The 21,191-nt window shown below is 36.6% G+C and overlaps 1 protein-coding gene across 1 annotated transcript in view; it reads left to right on the top strand.

The window, feature by feature from the left end:
* LOC109081570 (MAM domain-containing glycosylphosphatidylinositol anchor protein 1-like) overlaps positions 1-21,191 on the top strand; it is a 179,705-nt gene that overhangs the window by 51,346 nt on the left and 107,168 nt on the right. The window contains exon 4 of the mRNA XM_042769445.1: positions 12,258-12,432. Coding sequence (XP_042625379.1) covers positions 12,258-12,432 — 175 coding nt within the window. The remainder of the gene's footprint in view (positions 1-12,257; positions 12,433-21,191) is intronic.

Here is a 21,191-nt window from a genome sequence, read left to right as displayed (position 1 = left end):
ATAGTAATATTCAGTCTGATGTTAATTTACGATATGGTGCAAATATTTTCTTTGATATTTTCATGTGTTCATTTCAGAAATCTTTTATTTGTCCAGTGTTAACTCTTATATGTCCATTGGATCTGTGAAAGGTTGACTGTAGATGTTGACGGTGTTGCTGGGAAAGAGATCTGGGCTGATGGGGACACTGGGTTCTGGTGTGTGTGTGCTGTATCCCAAAGGGAGTGTTGAGTTGCTCTCTGGCGTTCTGCAGCGGTTTCCAAAAACATGATACTGCTTTGCCCTCTCCCTCCCCTGCCTTTTTCTACCACATCATGTTTTTTTTTTCTTTTTTCCTCTGTGTGATTAACAGAGAGGCAGTAAAGGTCAGCCTTCTTCAAAATGATGGTGTGTTTGGCTGTCAGAGCACAGCCGCATGTCCATTGCTCTATGAACCCATTTGTTGTTGATTTTAATCCGCTTACAGGCTGAAAAATCTTGTTCAGCATGACACAACTTCTATATTGTAAAGATGGAGATTGATAGGCGTATGTAAATGTGTATATGTGTTTTTTTCTTTAGTTCGCTGTACTTTTGGGGGCATTTATACTACTATCAGATAGGATATGCACATTCTCTTGACACTTGACTATATACACTACTAAATTCTGCTTAAACAAAAAATGCTGCACTTCCTATTCATCAAAGAATCCTGAAAAAATGTGTCATGCTTTCCAGAAAAATACTAAGAAGCACAACTGTTTTTAACATTAATAATAATAAGAAATGTTTTTTGAGCAGCAAATCTGCATATTAGAACGATTTCTGGAAATTCAGCTTTGCATCACAGGAATAAATTACATCTGAAAATATATTCAAAAGGGAAAACAGTCTTTCTAAATTGTAATAATGTTTTTTGATTAACTGTAAATACTGTTTTTACTGTATTTCTGGTCGAATAAATAGAGCAGTATGAAGCATAAAAGACTAAATCTTTCTAAACCCAATCATTTGAATGGTAGTGTAAATATTTATATAATATTATATAAAAGGTAAAGTGTGAAGTGACCAAGTGTTAATACCCCCTTTGAGTATATGAATTTATATTTAAGCTATATTTAGCTGTTAAAGCATTTATTACATTATGTTGTCTGATGGACATTTTTATTTTATTTTATTATTATTATAATTTTTGTTTTTGTTTTTGTTTTTGAAGAGATATGGTGTAAGTTTACTCTAAATGTATAAAATAAATGGACTGTTAAAATTCTAAACAACTAACAATTCTGGTATGATTCTAATGACTAAAATGAATAATAATATTAATAATAATTAAAATCATTGACATACAGAACACTCTGAGGAGCAAAAGGCTTCAAAAGTCTTTATTTGCTCCCCATTATCTCATTGCAGTCTAGAAACAATTAAGATTTTATTTGTGATTTTTCTCTCATATACTATATATCACAATGTCCAAATCAGGCCTGATTTATTATACTATTTCAGACACAGATGGCTTAGTACACTTGCAACAGAAGAGAAAGTAAGTGAGTGAGTAGTGATTGTGTTTAAGGTCATTGGGAAGGTCTGGTGGTGTTGGAGATATAGCTGTTTCACAGGACTCACGGTTCACATCCTATAGCATTTCTGTCACATGGACATCGGCAGCTAAATGCACAGCCCTTAGTAACACAATAGCAACCTAAATGGCTTTTCTGAAAGAGATCCTGCTCCGCACATTATTTATTCATACTGCTGGTCACTGCAACCTTGGGCCCCGATCAGAGAGAGAGAGTGAGAGAGAAGAACAAAGAAAAAAAAAGGGGGGATTGGTATAGAAGTTTGAGATGAGGGGAGTAGAAGGAGGGGTCGTCTGGGTTTAGTTTCTGTCCTTGAGAGTGCAGAAGGATCAATACACTTCTGAAAACAGAAAGATCAGATGGCAAAAAAATCACTCCACACCACATTCTGATCAAGACACAAGGTCATACGACAACAGAGAGACAGAGCGCAGAAAAGACAGGCCAAAACTACTGTTAAAACTGTCCATCCGTCGTTCAAGTTCTTAAAAGTTCTGTAGGCATTTTTCAAAACTTTTTCTAAAAGAAACATATTTTGTCTTGATTTTTTGTTATATGGATATGGATCCATTACTTTCATTTCTCATTTCTTTGAATTTTCCTTATATTCAAATTTGAATTTTGGTTCTCCATCTTACTACATTTTACTACTGCAGTTCAAAATCTTAAATTTAGATTTTTTTGTATACACCTGGATGAAGGTTGTGATGGTGAGACACATACAGAGCAGAAGGAATATTAAAGCAGTGTGCCGGTGCTGTGAGTTCTGTAAAGCCCACAGTGTTGGAGTATTCTAGAAAGCACAGTTCTCGTTGGCACCTCAGTGTGCACGACATCTAAATGCATTACACCAGATGGGTTTGCACAGAAACTCTGTTTAACATTTTCTGATTGGCCACGAGAGAGAACGAGTTAAAGGAGGAGGGTTAGACACAAACGTTTTAACTTGTACCAGATGTCTCGTTGTACCATTGGTAATAGCAGGAGGGAGAGATTCGGGCATCAGAAATGTTTTATGTTTCAAGAGCTGATGGTAATGGATGAGTAAACACGGTTTTAAAGAGGTCACATTACAGAAAACATGTTTTGTGAATTAAAACAGTGTGATTAACTGTGTAGACATTTGCAGTTCAGACTAGGCTGCAAAAACATGTAATTTGGAAGCAGGTGTGTTAGTGGTTCACAGGTTAGTGAATGAAAAACCATTTACATAATTAAGTCTTAAAGGTACAGTAAAATAAAGAGCCTGTTTAATATGTTTTTTTCAGAGAGAGGGAGGAAAATGGCATTTTAAAATAATTCACAATTTAAAATGTATTTTAATGTTTTTTATGTTTTTTTATTTGAGGGGGCTTTGATTAATGTTATTAGTTGACTTAAGACTAAAAATATAATGCTACAAAACGTGTAATCTTCCAATTTGTTTTGGGGGCAGCTGTGGCCTAACGGTTAGACGACTTGTAACCAGAAGGTTGCAGGTTTGAGTCTTGTTGAATTGTAGGTGGGAGGGAGTGAATGAACAGCGCTCTCTTCCACCCTCAATACTCATGGCTGAAGCCCTTGCGAGCGCAGGCACTGAACCCCCAGTTGCTCCCCATGGGGGTGTGTCCACTGCTCCTGGGTGTGTGTTCACGGTGTGTTACCTTCTCACTGCTGTGAGGCTTGGATGGGTTTTGCAGAGCACCAGTCGAGTCACCCTATGGGTTACATACTTGACTTAGTCAGACTTTCACTTTTTTTTTCTTCTTTACCCTTAATTTGCTTTAGGAGTAAAATATTTAAATGAGTTGCTTGTAGGATAAAAATTTAAATGACCAATTGTAAAAGTGTAAATCCATGTGAAATGAACATGGATATACTGTATGTTCTTGGAAAAGTGTTTGATGATGATTAGTTGATAATGAGATCTTGATTTTTGGTAGCAGACAACAAATCAGAGTACAGATTGAGACATTATTGACATCTCTTCTGAAACTCTTGAGGAAACACATTTACAAGGGTCTTTTTTCTCAAGAGAAAACATCTGAGAAGCAGGAGAGACATATACTGTAGTAAGTCAAAAAGTCCACACTCTTCAAAATTGGATCTTAAAAGGCCATCACTGCCAGTCAAGAAACATTTTTTAGAAGAATGTGTTTGATCATTGATTTTTAAAGACCAGCGCGGGATTCTCATCTTATGTGTACAAGATTTTAAAGACCATGAGACATGTCTTTTGTTTGAGTTTTTCTGCATGTCTTGGTCATATCTTATCCATTTCTCATCGCCGTCATCATAATCGTGTTTCTGTAGCTCATCTGCGAAAGCGTGTCACTTGTGATGCCAAGGTTGTGTTTTCAATTCCCAGGGAACACACATGTTGGTAAATGAAAGCCTGTTTGTGGAAAAACCAAATGAATCAGTGCTAGAGTGCAGTAATCATCATCATCATTGCGATTCAGTTTCCTTTTCCAGACATTGCTCTCTCAAACTGATCGATCTCAGATTGCTGTTGATTGCCATCCAAGAGGAACTGGATCTCTCCCTGATCATGTGGCATGTTTAACTCAGCGTCAGTGATTACAGAACATCACAGATGGATTGGACATGTCACTGATGAACTATCTTTCAGTGAATTCCTGTAAGTCAGGCCTTGACTATGGCTTTAAATACTGACCCTCAGTTTGTGTGGCCAAGAACTGCCCACTTAGAAAGGAAGAGACCATCTGAACTTTAAATGTTATATCTGCTTACGTTCAGATGAAAGTGCTGTGTGACACAGAAAGTCACAAAAAGTTTTTAGGGAAATGAATTATTTTTATTATGGTTTTAGTCATTTTAGTACATAAACTGATTTCAGTTAGTTGCCTAACCGAACATTTCTCATTTTTGTTTATTTATTTTTAAGTGTTTCTTCTAAAATTTTTATTTAATTTCATTCCAGCTTTATTTTAAATCACGAACTAACTAAATACATACAAACCTGATTCCAAAAAAGTTGGGACACTGTATAAATTGTGAGTAAAAAAGGAATGGAATAATTTACAAATCTCATAAACTTATATTTTCTCCACAATAGAATATAGATAAGATATCAAATGTTGAAAGTGAGACATTTTGAAATGTCATGCCAAATATTGGCTCATTTTGGATTTCATGAGAGCTACACATTTCAAAAAAGTTGGGACATGTAGCAATAAGAGGCCAGAAAAGTTAAATGTACATATAAGGAACAGCTGGAGGACCAATTTGCAACTTATTAGGTCAATTGGCAACATGATTGGGTATAAAAAGAGCCTCTCAGAGTGGCAGTGTCTCTCAGAAGTCAAGATGGGCAGAGGATCACCAATTCCCCCAATGCTGAGGTGGAAAATAGTGGCGCAATATCAGAAAGGAGTTTCTCAGAGAAAAATTGCAAAGAGTTTGAAGTTATCATCATCTACATTGCGTAATATCATCCAAAGATTTAGAGAATCTGGAACAATCTCTGTGCGTAAGGGTCAAGGATGGAAAACCACACTGGATGCCCGTGATCTTCGGGTCCTTAGACGGCACATTTGGCGGCACTGCATCACATACAGGAATGCTACTGTAATGGAACACCGGCTCAGGAATACTTCCAGAAAACATTGTCAGTAAGCACAATCCACCGTGCCATTCGCCATTTCCGGCTAAAAACTCTATAGGTCAAAAAAGAAGCCATATCTAAACATGATCCAGAAGTGCAGGCATTTTCTCTGGGCCAAGACTCATTTAAAATGTACTGTGGCAAAGTGGAAAACTTTTCTGTGGTCAGACAAATCAAAATTTGAAGTTCTTTTTGGAAAACTGGAACGCCATGTCATCCGGACTAAAGAGGACAAGGACAACCCAAGTTGTTATCAGCGCTCAGATGGTATGGGGTTGCATGAGTGCGTGTGGCATGGGCAGCTTACACATCTGGAAAGGCACCATCAATGCTGAAAGGTATATCCAAGTTCTAGAACAACATATGCTCCCATCCAGACGTCGTCTCTTTCAGGGAAGACCTTGCATTTTCCAACACGACAATGCCAGACCACATACTGCATCAATTACAACATCATGGCTGCGTAGAAGAAGGATCCGGGTACTGAAATGGCCAGCCTGCAGTCCAGATCTTTCACCCATAGAAAACATTTGGCGCATCATAAAGAGGAAGATGCGACAAAGAAGACCTAAGACAGTTGAGCAACTAGAAGCCTGTATTAGACAAGAATGGGACAACATTCCTATTCCTAAACTTGAGCAACTTGTCTCCTCAGTCCCCAGACGTTTGCAGACTGTTATAAAAAGAAGAGGGGATGCCACACAGTGGTAAACACGGCCTTGTCCCAACTTTTTTTTGAAATGTGTTGATGCCATGAAATTTTAAATCAACATTTTTTTTCCCCTTAAATGTTACATTTTCTCAGTTAAAAACATTTGATATGTCATCTATGTTGTATTCTGAATAAAATATTGAAATTTGAAACTTCCACATCATTGCCTTCTGTTTTTAATCACAATTTGTACAGTGGCCCAACTTTTTTGGAATCGGGTTTGTACATACATGTATACAAATGTAATACTTTGTACTAGTTTTAGTAAAAATATTGCAAAAATTATGGTAATTCATATTTTTCAATAATTATTTTTGGAAAATGTATACATTATATCATACAAATTTGCAAATGATGGCTGAACCACAATATAAATTTAAAAATGAGGCTTTTAAATGTGTTGCACCAGGTTTGATGCCATTGAAGGTTCTCACGTGTCATGTGACCCAAATTTGAGCACTACTGCGGAGGGAGTATCATAACAGAATAAGCTCTCGCATGGTTTCAGAAGACTTGGAATATAGCGCAGGAGTCGCATGGGCTACTTTTATGATGCTTTTAAGGTCCCTTACCATTTCTAAGATATTCCAACATATTTTGTGTTTCACAGAAGACCAAAAATAATATGATATTGAAATGACATTGTATATTATAACAACATTTTCATTTTGGGGTGAACAGCTTCTTTTCATAAAATGTGCATGTAAACATAGCGGTTGCTTTCTGTTGGCTCGTTTGGAGGACAGAAGTGTGATCTTGAAGGTGTGCAGCATCAGGCCACAGAAGGACTAACGCTGTGTACATCCCACGTGCAGCAGATGTATTTCTGCCCTCATTGTGTCCGTGAGCAGAAAAAGCCACCTCACACTTTACGCTCTCATTTATTACACTCGGCGTGGGAAGTTTAATAGAGCTGCTGTTTGTGTAACATATGGAGAGGTTTAAATACTCCGCAGTGCTGTGTGTTATTTGATTAGGATTGATTTCAGTGAACAGAGGTGCAGTTCAGAACGGGAGATGGGCCGGCAAAATCTGACACTGCTTTGGTCTTCTTTCTCTCCTGCTGTTTTATATTTCTCCTCAGGCTTGCTTTTAGCACTCAAACGGATTTAGTTTTCTAAATATTAGCACAGGACATCTGTGAATTTATGTATGGATTTGGACATGATTGCACTCTTTTGAATTATTACTAGGGTGGGAGTGTCATGTTCTCTGGATATGTTGATGTTATGGAAATTTGTGTGCTCAGGATGTTTGCATTACAAAATCTAACACAAGACTTAACATTTAGATGTAGATCTTTAACTGATCTAACTCCAGTTTTTGCTTAGTAAAGAGCTGCAAGAGCTTCACAGTTAGATCCTGCTCAGTGTCTGTGTTTATTTGGCAGTAATGACCCATAATTAACCTGAGTATCGCATGCCTACTTACTGAATAAATAGCGTGCACCTTTTATGCTAATTGTACATTTTACCTTATTTACTTTGCTGGTTTTGCTACACTTTAGCAATACAAAAAAAACAGTTTCTGTCATGCCAATAAAGCACAAAATTGAATTGAGAGAGCGAGAGCTAGAGTGAATGAGAGAGGGAGACACAAGATTTTAGAGTAATACACAGTGTAAAGCTAAGCTGCAAACGTTGAGCTTTTGTGTGTAGTAATCACTCTTCAGCGATTTAACATGCTCAAATATAAAAAGCCTGGCAATGAGCATTAAATGTGCTTACAGTAGCAATAACCCAGTGCTAGCGCTGAAGAGGACCATAGCCACCCAGATTTAAGCAGGCCTGACAGGCATTAAGCAATAAACGTCTCTTTGCGGATGCTTGACTTGGATTGGTGTCACTCGCAGAGAACTTAATTTATAGAGGCAGTTATAGGATGGGAGGAAGAGAGTCCTGAAGCGGAGCGAGAGAGAGAGGGTTTGGAAAAATGGGAGTGGGATGATAACAGCTCTCTTCGGATGTGAAAAGCTTTCCCCGAGGACGTCAGGTAAAAGTACTTTATGATTTAAGTTCAGCATGAAAGAATTTTTCCTTACACAACCTAGGTAAAAATTACAGAGAAAATGACCTCAATCTTTAAAAAAATAAAGGTTCTTTGTAGGCATTTATGGTTCCACGTCCATGAAACCTTTCCATTCCACAAAAAGTTCTTAATAGCAGAAAAAGGTTCTTTTTTTTTGTAGGAGTTTATGATAGCAGGTTTATGTTTTTTATTTAGATGTTATTCAAAATAGTGGTTCTATTGCATTGCTGCCTTTTTTTTTTGGTGGATAATGAGAAATTGAATCCTAATTGCTCTATATTATGTTTTCTCCTCATTTATGTCATCAAATGTCATAACTAAAGCTAAAAAACTAAAATTCCAAGTTTTGGTGCCTGTTGCAGCTTCATTATGGACCTTTTTGGCAACTAAGTGAGTGGAAAACCAGTCTGTGGTATTCTGAGGTCTGTGGTTGCTGTTAAATATCAACTATATGGAATATTTGTTTTTAAATGTTGATTGCAAATATTTTGTTCCTACAAAACACCTAGCTTATTCTGAATGACCATCTGTGTAGAAAGATGATTTACTGTATGCAGCCAGATTATTTAGTTATGACTATGACTGTTTTAGTTCATTGTTATATAATGACACATTGTTATATATAATTCAAAATATTAACAAAAACTAGAATAAAATGCTACAATAGCCTATTTTTGTTAATATTTCGAATTAGATTTTATTTCTCTATTTTTAGTTTTTGAGTAATTAAAGTTTTAGTAATTTTTTGTCATTTATTATTATTATTAGTAGTACTATTATTAAAGTATGTCTGTATAGGTTTTATTAATTTTTCATAATTTATTTAGTTTGAGTTATTTTAGTACTTTAAGTTAAACTTTAAGAAAATGAGAAATGTTGCATTTCAAATTAGCTGAAATAAAATAAATGTTTTTTTTTTAATTTAGTTGACATTTATTGTATTGAAATATAAGTAATGAATTTTTATTGATTGATTGATTCATTGCGGTTTTACTTTTAGTTTTAGTTAATTGTTATGAGCATGCAGTTGGTATTTGATTTCTGTAAAAATTTAATGATTGGTTTATTAACCCTGCCCTTGGTCTGAGCAAACTGTTGTAGATTATTTTATGTGGAAATGGAAAGATGGGATTCATAACAGAGACTCATGGGATTTCTTTCCCAAGAGCAGACAGAAAAGACTGAGTGAAGAAAGAGGGAGACAGACAGACAGACAGACAGGGTTTGCGCAGTCTGTTGGGATCTCTGGAGCAGTAAAACATGGTGATGTATGGCAGCTGTTGATGTTGAAAAGGGCAGCGTTCTCTCTTTCATTGGTTCATCTTGACCAATTTCTTCGTCCCCTGTTGCGTTTCCTGTAGCTGGAGCATTCCGGTGTCTGTTACCATCAGCCGTCCTCTCCTTTCTGTCTCTGAGGCTCTTCTCTTGGTATCACTGAGACTTTGAAAGTTTCTGTGCCACTGTGACTTAGCGTTACTGTAAGTGAGCCATCTGAGGCCGCTGTAATGATAGCCTATCCAGAGCCATCTGTCTTAAATCTGCCAGCGCCGGCCCTTTGAGAGCCATGATGAATCAACACAATGATGGCTAAGTTTTGAGCTGCTGAGAAAACAAACAGGACTTTTTTTTTTTTGAAAATTCACACCCAATGGTGGATCCTGATATAGGCATCAACACTTTCTGGGATGACACGGATCAGAGGTTCAGCTGTGAAAGGACGCTGTGAACTACAGTAGCAACTTTTCTCATTGTAGAAGGTTTAAAAAATACTGTATGTAAATGTATATACAAAAAATGTATGTATCCAGTAGCTGTAAGAAGTTTTTCCAATATTTGGAATTATCATTTTGTCTTTAGTAGTTCATGGACTCTACAGAGAAGCAGTTTGGAGAATGGATAGATAGATGGATAAGAGTGTAAACTTTAATGACAGACGTCGTGGGTCGGTTCTGGGTTGTATCTTGTGGAGGACTACTATGCTACAATCTACACAAGAAAGTGGCACAACTTTTTAATGATTTTGCCCCATCAAACAGCTTTTGACCAGCTTTTCTGTCCTTTTCCACCGAGAGGATAGGTTACTCCCAGCAGGAGCTCTCTCTCCCTTCCTCTGTGTTAATTTCTCACCCACCACACCTGATAAATGAACAGCAGCTGTGTCCTAAATCCACAGGCAAATAAACCTGAATAAACACAAAGCTTGTCGTTTACACAGGTCGGTGTAATCCCATAATCCTTTGCACATACATCCTAACCTTCCTGCCGCCCCCAGCGCTGCCAACTACAATCGGCTGCTCACCCGTGTGGCACCCTGTTCAGAGGTGACCCCGGGTTATTATGCAAGCAGCTTACTGATGTCCAGAAGTGGAGAAGTGTAGGAGATTACACAGGCTTTAGTTTGTGATGTTCTCTTGACCTTACATACTCAATGCAGAGATTGTTTGAAGGAGTCAAAGAATGATTGAGATGGATAAGACTCTGATTACAGATAGTCTGAGCACTAAACTTATTGAGTCCCACTGATCTTGATCGTCTTTGTGACCGGTCTTTTTATACTTCTCTGTACATTTTTTGTTGTACTTTTAACTCTACATTCAGTTATTACTTTGTAGGAGAAAAGAAATGAAATCTTTCTGCGTTTACATGGTTATTATTTATAGATGTATCAGTGGGTGTGTATGCACATATTAAGTCTGAGATTCTGTGATTTTTTTCCTCAGATGTTTATATTTTATAATTTTAACATATATGTTTAATCAATATTTTAATATAAAAATGCATTTACGTAATAATTGAGATTTAATCATTTTTTAAGACTTATCTTTTCATGGACTATACATGGACTATACATGATGATGTTTTCTTATTTATTTTTTTATATTCCAAGCTTTGATTTTGTTACTTCAACATAGAAAATGAGTTAAAATATTTAAATGTAAAAAAATACATTTATATTTCTTAATCATTACAATTGAATTTTATAATTTTTAAGACATGGCTCTTTTTTATTGATCTAAATATACAAATACAGTAAAGTCTGAGACCTCATTGAAAATCTGCAACTTTAAAAATAGTTGTTTTATTATTAATAATTGGTGGGATTCTTTTTTTTATTGAAAAGACAATTTTTGATATAAAATTATTATTTAGATGCTTCATATTTTCTTGGTCACAATCAAATATAAACAAAAGAGAGACCAAATGTTAAGTGATTCTTTTAAAGGGGTCATATGACGTCGATAAAAAGAAAATTATTTGGTGTAATGAAATGTGTTTATGTGGTTTAAGGTTCAAAAAACACATTATTTTCTACATACTGTACATTACCTTTTCTCCTCAATGCCCTGCCTTCTGAAACGCGTAATTTTTTTTTTACAAAGCTTATCGGTCTGAAAAGCAAGGTGTGCTCTGATTGGCCAGCTATTCAGTGCTTTGTGATTGGCCGAATACCTCAAGCGTGTGACGGAAATGTTACACCCCATACCATACTGTGATGCCGTGTCCCAGCACGACCAGACAAATCCAATAAAACCCATTACAAACGAGCCATTTGTTGCATCCAGTGGGGTTATAATTACAGTTTACGATGACTTATACTGGCTTTTTATGCATTGCGTTGCAATGTGCAGCACAGCGCAGCGCCGCACTGCACCGCACTGCACCGCACTGCGTAAACATAAAACCATGTCTGTATTTGTGATCAGAGAAACGACAAGCAACAAGCGCTATCAGTGGCAAATTATTTAAATATATAAACATAATTACAGAATGTGAGTCAGAACAGCCGGTATTGTAGTCTTCTGTCCCAGGATCAGGAAACAGTTCTCCATAAAATGCGCTGCACTGAATATATGGGTTGAACTGTTCTGGAACAGTGCAACTTAACCACTGATTTCTAGTTGTGTCCTCTTTTGGAAGGCCAAACAAAGTATTTTTGCTTTCACAATGAAACACACAGCATCTCCACGACATGGTGGCAGCAACAATACTACAGCATGAACATTTGGGCGGCATTATGCAAATCTTCCCACATCGTGACATAGACATGTGGGGGCATGTTTAAACAAGGTGTTTTAGGAGGTCGTGGACGAGTCTTAACTTTTATAAAGAATATCTCTTTGGGTTTGAGATTTTAGTCTTTGCAACTTTAGGGATCTTATTTATTCATGAACAGCTTGTAACACTCCAAAGAGAAAGGAAAACCTGAAATTGCATCATTTGACCCCTTTAATTCAACATCTGAATCATTGATTGATTGATTGAAATATCTAAATGTAAAACATGTGCTGAAATGAAATTGTTTTGCATGTTTATTATTAGCTCATGAGTCTCTGAATGTCGCCCCCTGCAGGTGCGGTGGACAAAGACAGCAGGCAGCGCTTCTGACAAGTTCCAAGAGACGTCCATCTTCAATGAGACTCTACGGATCCCCAACATCCAGAGAGTGCAGGGCGGCCGCTACTACTGCAAAGCTGAGAACGGGGTGGGGGTGGCTGCCATCAAGTCCATTCGCGTAGATGTGCAGTGTAAGTGATAGGGCCATGATCCCTCCTCTTCCCGGCCTGATCCCTCCCGGATTTCCTGCTGGAGGTGAATCAGTGTGAACTCTCCAGAGCGCCATCTCTGTCCTAGTGCTGGATATAGGTGTGGGAGGTTATGGAAAACAGGAGGGAAAACGATGCTCAGCTGAGCTGCCAAGACAAAAGAGGAAACAAAATGTAGCACCCACCGCTTTTGGGGAGATTTGATAAGAGGTGATTGATGGACATATGGGCTGCACTGGACAGATGCACCTGGAGAGTTTGGAAGAATGAATTGGAAGGATCTCGAGTGAGAGTTGAAGCCATAGTTCAGGCAGGGTCACACTCTTTATGTGTGTAAGGGATTCCCTGCAGTGCTGCCCAGCACCACTGACCCACTGTCCCATTGAGCCAAGGGTCAGGTCAGCGGCTACAGCCAGACCCCACAAAAACCACCTACAAAAGACTCCTCACTCTCACAGATCAACCTCACATTCAACACAAACAACCTTAAGAGCTATTCACTCAGAACTAGTTTTTAATAAAATTTTTTAAAATGTATGTATAAATTAAATACATAAAAATGTAATAAAAATATTAATCTTATTTTAAGCATACATAATGATTTTTTTTTAAAGTATTACTTTATATATTGTTTTATATTTTTTGATATGTAGTGCATATAATTATATGTAGTCTATTAAAATATATTTTTAATTAAAAAATATGCATCCTTTTATACACAATTTGTTTTTTAAATATACCAATATCTTAAATATTGTTTATGCATACAGTATATATCCAGAAACTTAATAAACAAAAATTATTGTAATATATTTTTATATTATTTATTAAATAATTGTTTTTTTCTCACTCGTTCTCGCTCTCTCATTTACAATTTTTTTAGTAACAATATTAAAAATAAATAATTTAACATGAAATATTTTAAAAATATTGAAATATTAAAATAATTATTAAATAATTATTAATTATTTTATATATATATATATATATATATATATATATATATAGTATATATATATATATATATATATATATATATATATATATAATAGTTAATCATTATTTTTTAAATAATTAAAATTAAATCAGTAAGTGATTCCCTCTTATCTTTTATTGTTAGTTTAACATTGAGACAGTTTTGCACATCAGATGTTTTCCCCTAAAAGTTAACCAAATGTTCACTTAAGACATAACAGATTATGTTTGCGTGAATACCCGCCAAGACAGTTATTTTGAAATACTGTCCTTTTTATCCGCACACTTCAGATGTGTGAGTCAGGGCAATCATTTTGTTTATATCAGGGGCCTGTTTCATAAAAAAGCCAAAAAAATGTTTAACAAATAAGCCAGGTTATATTTCAGTTAGTCTGACTTTATGTCAGTTGATTTGGTTCAAAATCAGTCAGAATAACTGACATAACAGTCATAATAACTGAAATAACCCTGGCTTGTTTGGTAAACTGGTTTTATGAAACAGCTCCCCAGCTTGGGTTTGAACATCACATTTCATGGGTTCAGACTCATGCCATCGAGAATTTGCTATGAATAATCACAAAGCTTAAATTCTTCAGCATGGGCCGCATATATATATATATATATATATATATATCTATATATATATATATATATATATATATATATATATATATATATATATATATATATAAAAAATAATGGCAATGGTCTTTAGATTCACTTTTATGTGGCTTGCTCCAGAAATAATGGACAGCAGAAAATAGCAAAACAGCAGTCGAAAGTGACTAAAAATGTAAAGAATTGTAGCAAATCGATCAAAGATGTCCATTTAATGCATGTTACAATAGAAAAACAATTAAACAGTTAATGAAACAGACAATTAGAAGTGTGGTGGAATGCAAAAACATGTTGTGTGGGAGCCGGCCCTTATTCTTTTACCCTCACTTTGCACGTCTCTGTTGCCACATATCGTAACCTCTCACAGACTTTTAAATGCTTAATTTACTTCCAGCCGCTAACACACAATAAGATTCAGTCAGTGATCTCCCTCTGTGATATTCGACCATCACGCTTCCCCCGTGGCCCCTCCTCGTCCCCCAGAGGATGGATGTGTTGTTCCGTAGGGTTCCCCGGGGGCGGATGGTAATTGTGTAGCAGGTAAACAGGGCAGACTGTCAGCTTCTCTGAGTGGAAGCACTCCTGACGGGTGATGCTTGTTCAATTTTCCCCCATCGGCTCCACGCGGCTCTCCGGATGACTTTAGCACCACAACACCGGCAATTAGACTCAGCCTGACCAGAGCAACTAGGCACGGCGCAGACCACCCACCATAAACACACACACAAAACATCCCCCCTCAATCTTCTACAGCACCAAACCCCATTACTGGGAGAAAAGAGAAGTAAGAGAGCAAGTGTGAGCTGTGAGATGGAAAGGTGAGAGGTACAGAAGGTGTGAAAGATAAAGATAGAAGAATTACGGAAGCGGGATTGAGAGGATGTTGGGAAAGGCATGATAATAAGACCCTCAGAATGGCCTGATTCTTTTATCTGGCTGAATAAAAGATCCATGCTGCTTTTATAGCATAACGCCAGCGTTCGCATGCGGCCAGCTTGACACAAGCAGAGTTTTAAGAGTTATTTAGTTGGAAAAGTGATGACAAATCTCTCTCTTTTTCTGTTCCCTCCGAGGTCTCTGTTGGTTCATAGCTACGTCCAGGGGTGTTTTGATGTGCTCTGTTAAAGGGACTTTGATATAACCAGTCACTGTTCCGTGTGTGCTGTGTTAAAGCTGTTTGCCTGATTTTATGTCAGCATATTTCATCTATTTAACCTCAGCCTGGCACATGCTACAGAGGCAGACAGCCTTAGTTAACATCACAGAGAGAGATGCAGGAGAGGTACAGAGCGGCGATATGCAAAACTACATATTTTCAAAATTAACTAGTCTGTGGTTTGTCAGAATGATTATTCTAATTGGGTATAATTAGGCGGCTTTAAGGTTTTGCAATCAAAAACAACTGGACGAAAAGGGTTCCAGGCATATGTTTAAAAGTAATATCCTTTAACTTGACATGTTGTAAACCACAATTATTATCACACATTTTCTTAATTTATATTTTTTGTCTTGTTTTTCAGTAAAAATATGTAAATATAATTGAATAGGATATATTTGCTTAATATATTAGGCAAAATTGCATCATGTTTTAAGAAATTTATTTTTTTCACTATATATATTCACTATATTTTAAGCTAATAACAAGAATAAAAAAAGTTTTTTTTTTAATTAAAACAATTTTTTTAATTAAATATTTATGTTTAATTTTTGTATGTACAATTTTTTTAATTATTATTATTATTATATTTTTAGATTTGCACAACTTTTACATACTTTTAAAAAAATATGTTGTAATAAATTTAATAATTTTAATGAAATAGATATTTTTAAATATGTAATGTAAAAAAAATAGCCTTTTTAATATATTTTGCAAGATATATTAAGTTAATATATCTTTTTCATATATGTGTACATATTTTTACTGGAAAACAAGACAAAAATATCAAGTAATTAAATTATGTTAAAAGCATTGCAGTGCATTGCAGTGTATATGATAAAGTATGATTATTATTACTGTTACAGAATAACATTATTTGAAAATATATATGAAAACAAATCTTTTATTATGCAAGATAATACTTTTATTATCTTATATTATGCAACAATATGCAACAAGTAAATGTATCCTGTTTTAATAATGTTTAGATAGCTTGCTGACGAACAAGGCAAAAAGAGGGACCAATGTTGACCAATCCTGTGCAGCTCATGCAGATAATGCAGCTAATGCAGATATTGATGGGAACTTAGAAGCCATTAAACACACACACACACACACACACACACACACACACACACACACACACACACACACACACACACACACACACACACACACACACACCACACACACACACACACACACACACACACACACACACACACACACTCACACACACACACACACACACACACTCTCAGTAGGTGGTTATTTTTGTGTGGGCAGGTCAGTCTTTGACCGTGGCACTTTGGCCAGTGAGACAGTGGGTAACTGTTCTGGGGTCAGCGTGCCTCTACTTTAAGGATGGACTTGGTTCAGAGACCCAGTTCTCACCCTTTCATTTCTTCAGTACAGTTCAGATCAAATAATTCAGCACCAGGTAAGAAAGACAGCAGCACGTGTGGAGCGGCTGGTTCGGTGAACTCTGCACCAGACATATTTCTTCACTGCATAATGTTTTCCTTGAAATTTCTTATATACATTTTCAGGATTTATATTTCATTCCATCTGGGTGGATTCAGTCAGGTATGTGGACATAAGTCACTGATGTATAAACGGTGTTATACTGCTGTGATATTTCACACTGTTCATTTGTTAGAATATGAAATGCAACAAGAATGACATTTAGTATATAGTTTATTTGTACTTAGATAAGTCATCATTGAATTTTTGATGACATTTAACAACAGTCACCACTGGCATAAACATGTACAGTATATAAAGTAGAATCGCATGATCATGTCTTACTTCCTCTTCAGTTCTCATTGAAAAAGAGCTCTTAACACGTCCTGAACATGTGAAATGTTTATACTTGCATTTGTTTCTTCCCAGAGAAGATTTTCATTTCTCAGTGGTTGCTCTTCATACAGTATCGCAGGATGTAAGGGTATTCTTTAGCAGCAAATCAGAATGTCAAAATGATTTCTGAAGGATCATGTGACTCTGAAGACTGGAGTAATGATGCTGAAAATTCACATTTGCCAACACAGGAATAAACTGCATTTTAAAACATACTCAGATAGAAAACAGTTATTTACATTTTAATAATATTTCGCAATGTTGCTGAATTAGCTGTATTTTTGATTAAATAAATGCAGTCTTGATGAGCAGAAGGGGCTCAAAAACATTAAAAAGTCTAACCGACCCTAAACTTTTGAACAGTAGCTTACATGAGATTAGTTTTTTTTTCTCTCCCTGGAGAAATCTCTGAGAAGCAAGAGACTACTCCATTTACTCTGCGTTTAATCTCCTAGGAAATATATGAAAGAAATCTAATTTATCAATGTGTTTTTGTGATATGGGCTCCATTCGGGTTTTGCTTTTCCATGTGCTGAGCTGGAGTGTGTTTGGTTGTGCTGGTTGAGCGTGTTTGGGCACAGGCTCGTCTCTGCTCTGATTCTCCTGGAGCGTGTGTGTGTGTGTGTGTGTGTGTGTGTGTGTGAGCTGGCCTTCAGCCCTGGCTTGACTGTGAGTGCCAGAGTCTGGCGTCACAATATAGTCCACAAAAAGCCCCTTGTGCTGAAGACACCAGAAGAGCACTGGAGGAGAATAAAAATGAACCAGTGACTCACACACACATTTAAAACAGGCCTGACACTATATAATAAATCTTACTGTGCTAATTAGAAGAGTAAAGTACAGGAATTCCGCCTTTTGTTAGGAGTTTAAGGAGTTCTATTTCTCTCTCTCTCTCTCTCTCTCTCTCTCTCTCTTACACACACACACACACACACACACACACACACACACACACACACACACACAAACACACACACACACACAGTCTCACACTTATGTGGTTTATGCAAGGTACATGGTATTTCACCTTTGGGTTGGGATTGTGATGGTAGTTGGCTAAAGGTGAGTCATTGTGCTTTCTTTAGGCCCAGACAGAAGTGTGTGTGTGTGTGTGTGTGTGTGAGCGCCCACATGTGATTCCCTGAATGCCATTTTTGAGTGAAACCAAAATCGGTTAGTTCATCATATCTCATCTGTCTGTGTCATCGGAAAGTCTTTCAAAGGACTTTTCAAAGAAGGGAGTGAATGAGAGGAAAGGGCAATGACAGAATGAAAGAAGGATGAGAAAAAGTTGGAAGAAAAGAAGAGGTGCAAGAAAAGAGGAACTACAAAAGAGGAGAGGAGAAGAAAAGTGGAACAGGAAGCTTGAGAACAAAGACATGGTCATCATATTTGGCTTTTCATAAAAATGGCTCTTAAATTTTGTATGTTTCATTCTGTCATAATTTTTTATTCAATTTTACTCTGATTAAATGACGTTTGATTTTGGCATAGTAACTTAAAGTACCCCTGTGCATTTGCATCATTTTGGGCAGATGCATTTGTAATATTGCATTCATATATTATATGCACACTACTATATATATTATATACACACTGTTCATTTTTTTCTTTAATGTTTTTGAAAGACATCACTTACAGTATTACTCTTTCAGTCTTCAGTGTCACATCATCCTTCAGAAATCATTCTAAATTGCTAATTTGCTGCTCAAGAAACATTTCTGATTACCATCAAAGTTGAAAACAGTTGTGCTGCTTAATATTTTTTGCAGAAACCATGATGCATTTAATTTTTTTTTCAGGATTCTTTGATTAGACATTATAAATGTCTTTACTGTCACTTTTGATTAGTTTAATGCATTAAGATGACAAGTGTTCATTCACTGGTCAGCTCAATGTAATTGAATTATTTAAAACAATAATATTCTTTAAAAGCAAATTCTCTTTTAGAAAACATTGCTAGTGCATAAACATTGTTAATATCTTGCAGTGTTGTTTTTTTTCTTGTCATATTTTTGTCAGCAGCATGTTTAATTATTGTCACAATGTATATTTTTAGTCTTTGTTATAGAGTCAAAACAGCCTTTGTAAGCAAACATTTTTGTCTGTTATACTGTTGATGTGATTAAGACTTGATGGAAGGACAGGGGAGACAGAGGAGAGTGATGACGAGGGTCCAGTTCAAGACGTTACAGACCTGCACACTAAAGGCAGGATGTCTCCTTGAGCTTTGGGAGGGAGAGCAAATTAGACAGTGATAGCAGGAGGAGAGAGACGAATGGAGGAACATGTTCATTCTTCTTCTTTGATGGGTTAAGCAGAGATCATGTCACACTCTGACCTAAGATCAGCTTCTTATGATAAAGCTTCTTGTCCATGTCTTTGTTCTCTGGCTTGACTCACATCCTGTTCAAAAAGTGTTTTTTTTATGTTTTTGAAAGAAGCCTCTTATGCTCACCAGGCCTGCATTTATTTGATCACAAATCCATTAAAAACTGAAATATTGTGAAATATTATTACAACTCTTTTCTATTTGAATACATTTTAAAAAGTAATTTATTCCTGTGATGCAAAGCTGTATTTTCAGCATCATTACTCCAGTCTTCAGTGTCACATGATCCTTCAGAAATCATTCTAATATGCTGATTTGCTGCTCAAGAAACATTCATTATTATTATCAAAGTTGAAAACAGCTAAATATTTTTGCGGAAACCATGATACATTTAATTTTTCAGGATTCTTTGATGAATTGAAAGCTCAAAAGAACTGCATTTATATGAAATAGAAATCATTTGTAACATTATAAATGTCACTTTTGATCAATTTAATATATCCTATTAATTTCTTCTCCTTTTTCTTCTTCTTCTTCTTCTTCTTCTTCTTCTTCTTCTTCTTCTTCTTCAAAAAATCATTCTGACCCCAGACTTTTGAATGGTAGTGTATGACCTACTGGTGTTTATGCACTGATTAGTTCACTTCACATCTTTGTTCTCTGGCTCGACTCATCATCCCCAAAGCCTCTCATCTCGTCAAACAGTTGTGCTAAGCAAAGTCTTCTTCTAATTGGCTGATCTGGGTTGATGATGTTCCCGCCCCCTCACCCTTGTCTTTGATGATGTCACCTGAAGGCATGGCCCCCCGCTCTTAAACGCTGCCTCCCTCCCGTGTGGAGCTGCCACGCCGGGCCTCGGCTTCCGCCTCGCGCTTGACAGCAGGCTGCTGGATGAAAGAGAATGCTTCACACCGCATGAAAATTTCATATGGCTCTAATAAATATCTGCAGGCGGTCTAACAGCCACGCGCTCTTGTTGAAATGCTTGGCATTTGCAAGGCAACTTGGCATGAAGCGTTGGAAGAGTGAGCTTTAGTTTATCATTAAGATCATTTGGTGTAGAGCGAATATAGGGAGACTTTTTAAGGTGTCTGAACTGCTCATTTGTGTCTTTTTAAGTGAAACTGATTTGGTGGAAGTCACCCGAAGGGCAGGGGAGATTTCAGAAGTGGAAATGTGAGTTAAAGTGATGGTGCTTCGTCTGTAGTGGGTTTCGTTCAACTTTGTATCGAATAAACATTTGCAAGAGTTTCACACGAGGGTTATACAAAGAGACACGATTTAGGGATGAAATGAGCTTGTCAGGGAGATTAGCTTGAGAGTGATAGTAAAAATGCTATTATATGAAAACTGAGTGAGAGAAAAGCAACAAGAAAAGTAAATAATACACTTTTGGTCCCTCTAAATATTAATGAGTTTGTCATTTGCTTTGAGCATTTGAGATGGTGACAGAGCTTTTAAAAGTCATTCTTGTGCATCTCTCTCCCTCTCTCTTTTGCCCTAGCTTGTTTCTCTTTTAAACTCCCTCTATCTCTCTGTGTGGTTTAAACCTTGTTATTCAGACTTGGATTGTGGTCTACAAAGCCCCAAAGCCGCAGGACACGAATGTTACGAGGCCTCTGCGTCTCTGCTTTTCCTCTATTCCAGCTGACTCTCATTCTCAATAAATCCTCCGACCCATTGCTCTTTTGCCATTTAAAGTAACACAGCAGCAGAAATGGAGGAGATCTGCCAGTGCTATTGTTCAGAAAGATATTTAATATATAGAGATGACAGTTCAATAAAGTCTAAAATCTGATC

This window comes from Cyprinus carpio, chromosome A13 (genome assembly GCF_018340385.1).
Source record: "Cyprinus carpio isolate SPL01 chromosome A13, ASM1834038v1, whole genome shotgun sequence".
NCBI classification, from domain to species: domain Eukaryota; kingdom Metazoa; phylum Chordata; class Actinopteri; order Cypriniformes; family Cyprinidae; genus Cyprinus; species Cyprinus carpio.
Note: the sequence above shows the minus strand (reverse complement) of the source record. Positions and strands in the feature narration are given on the sequence as shown.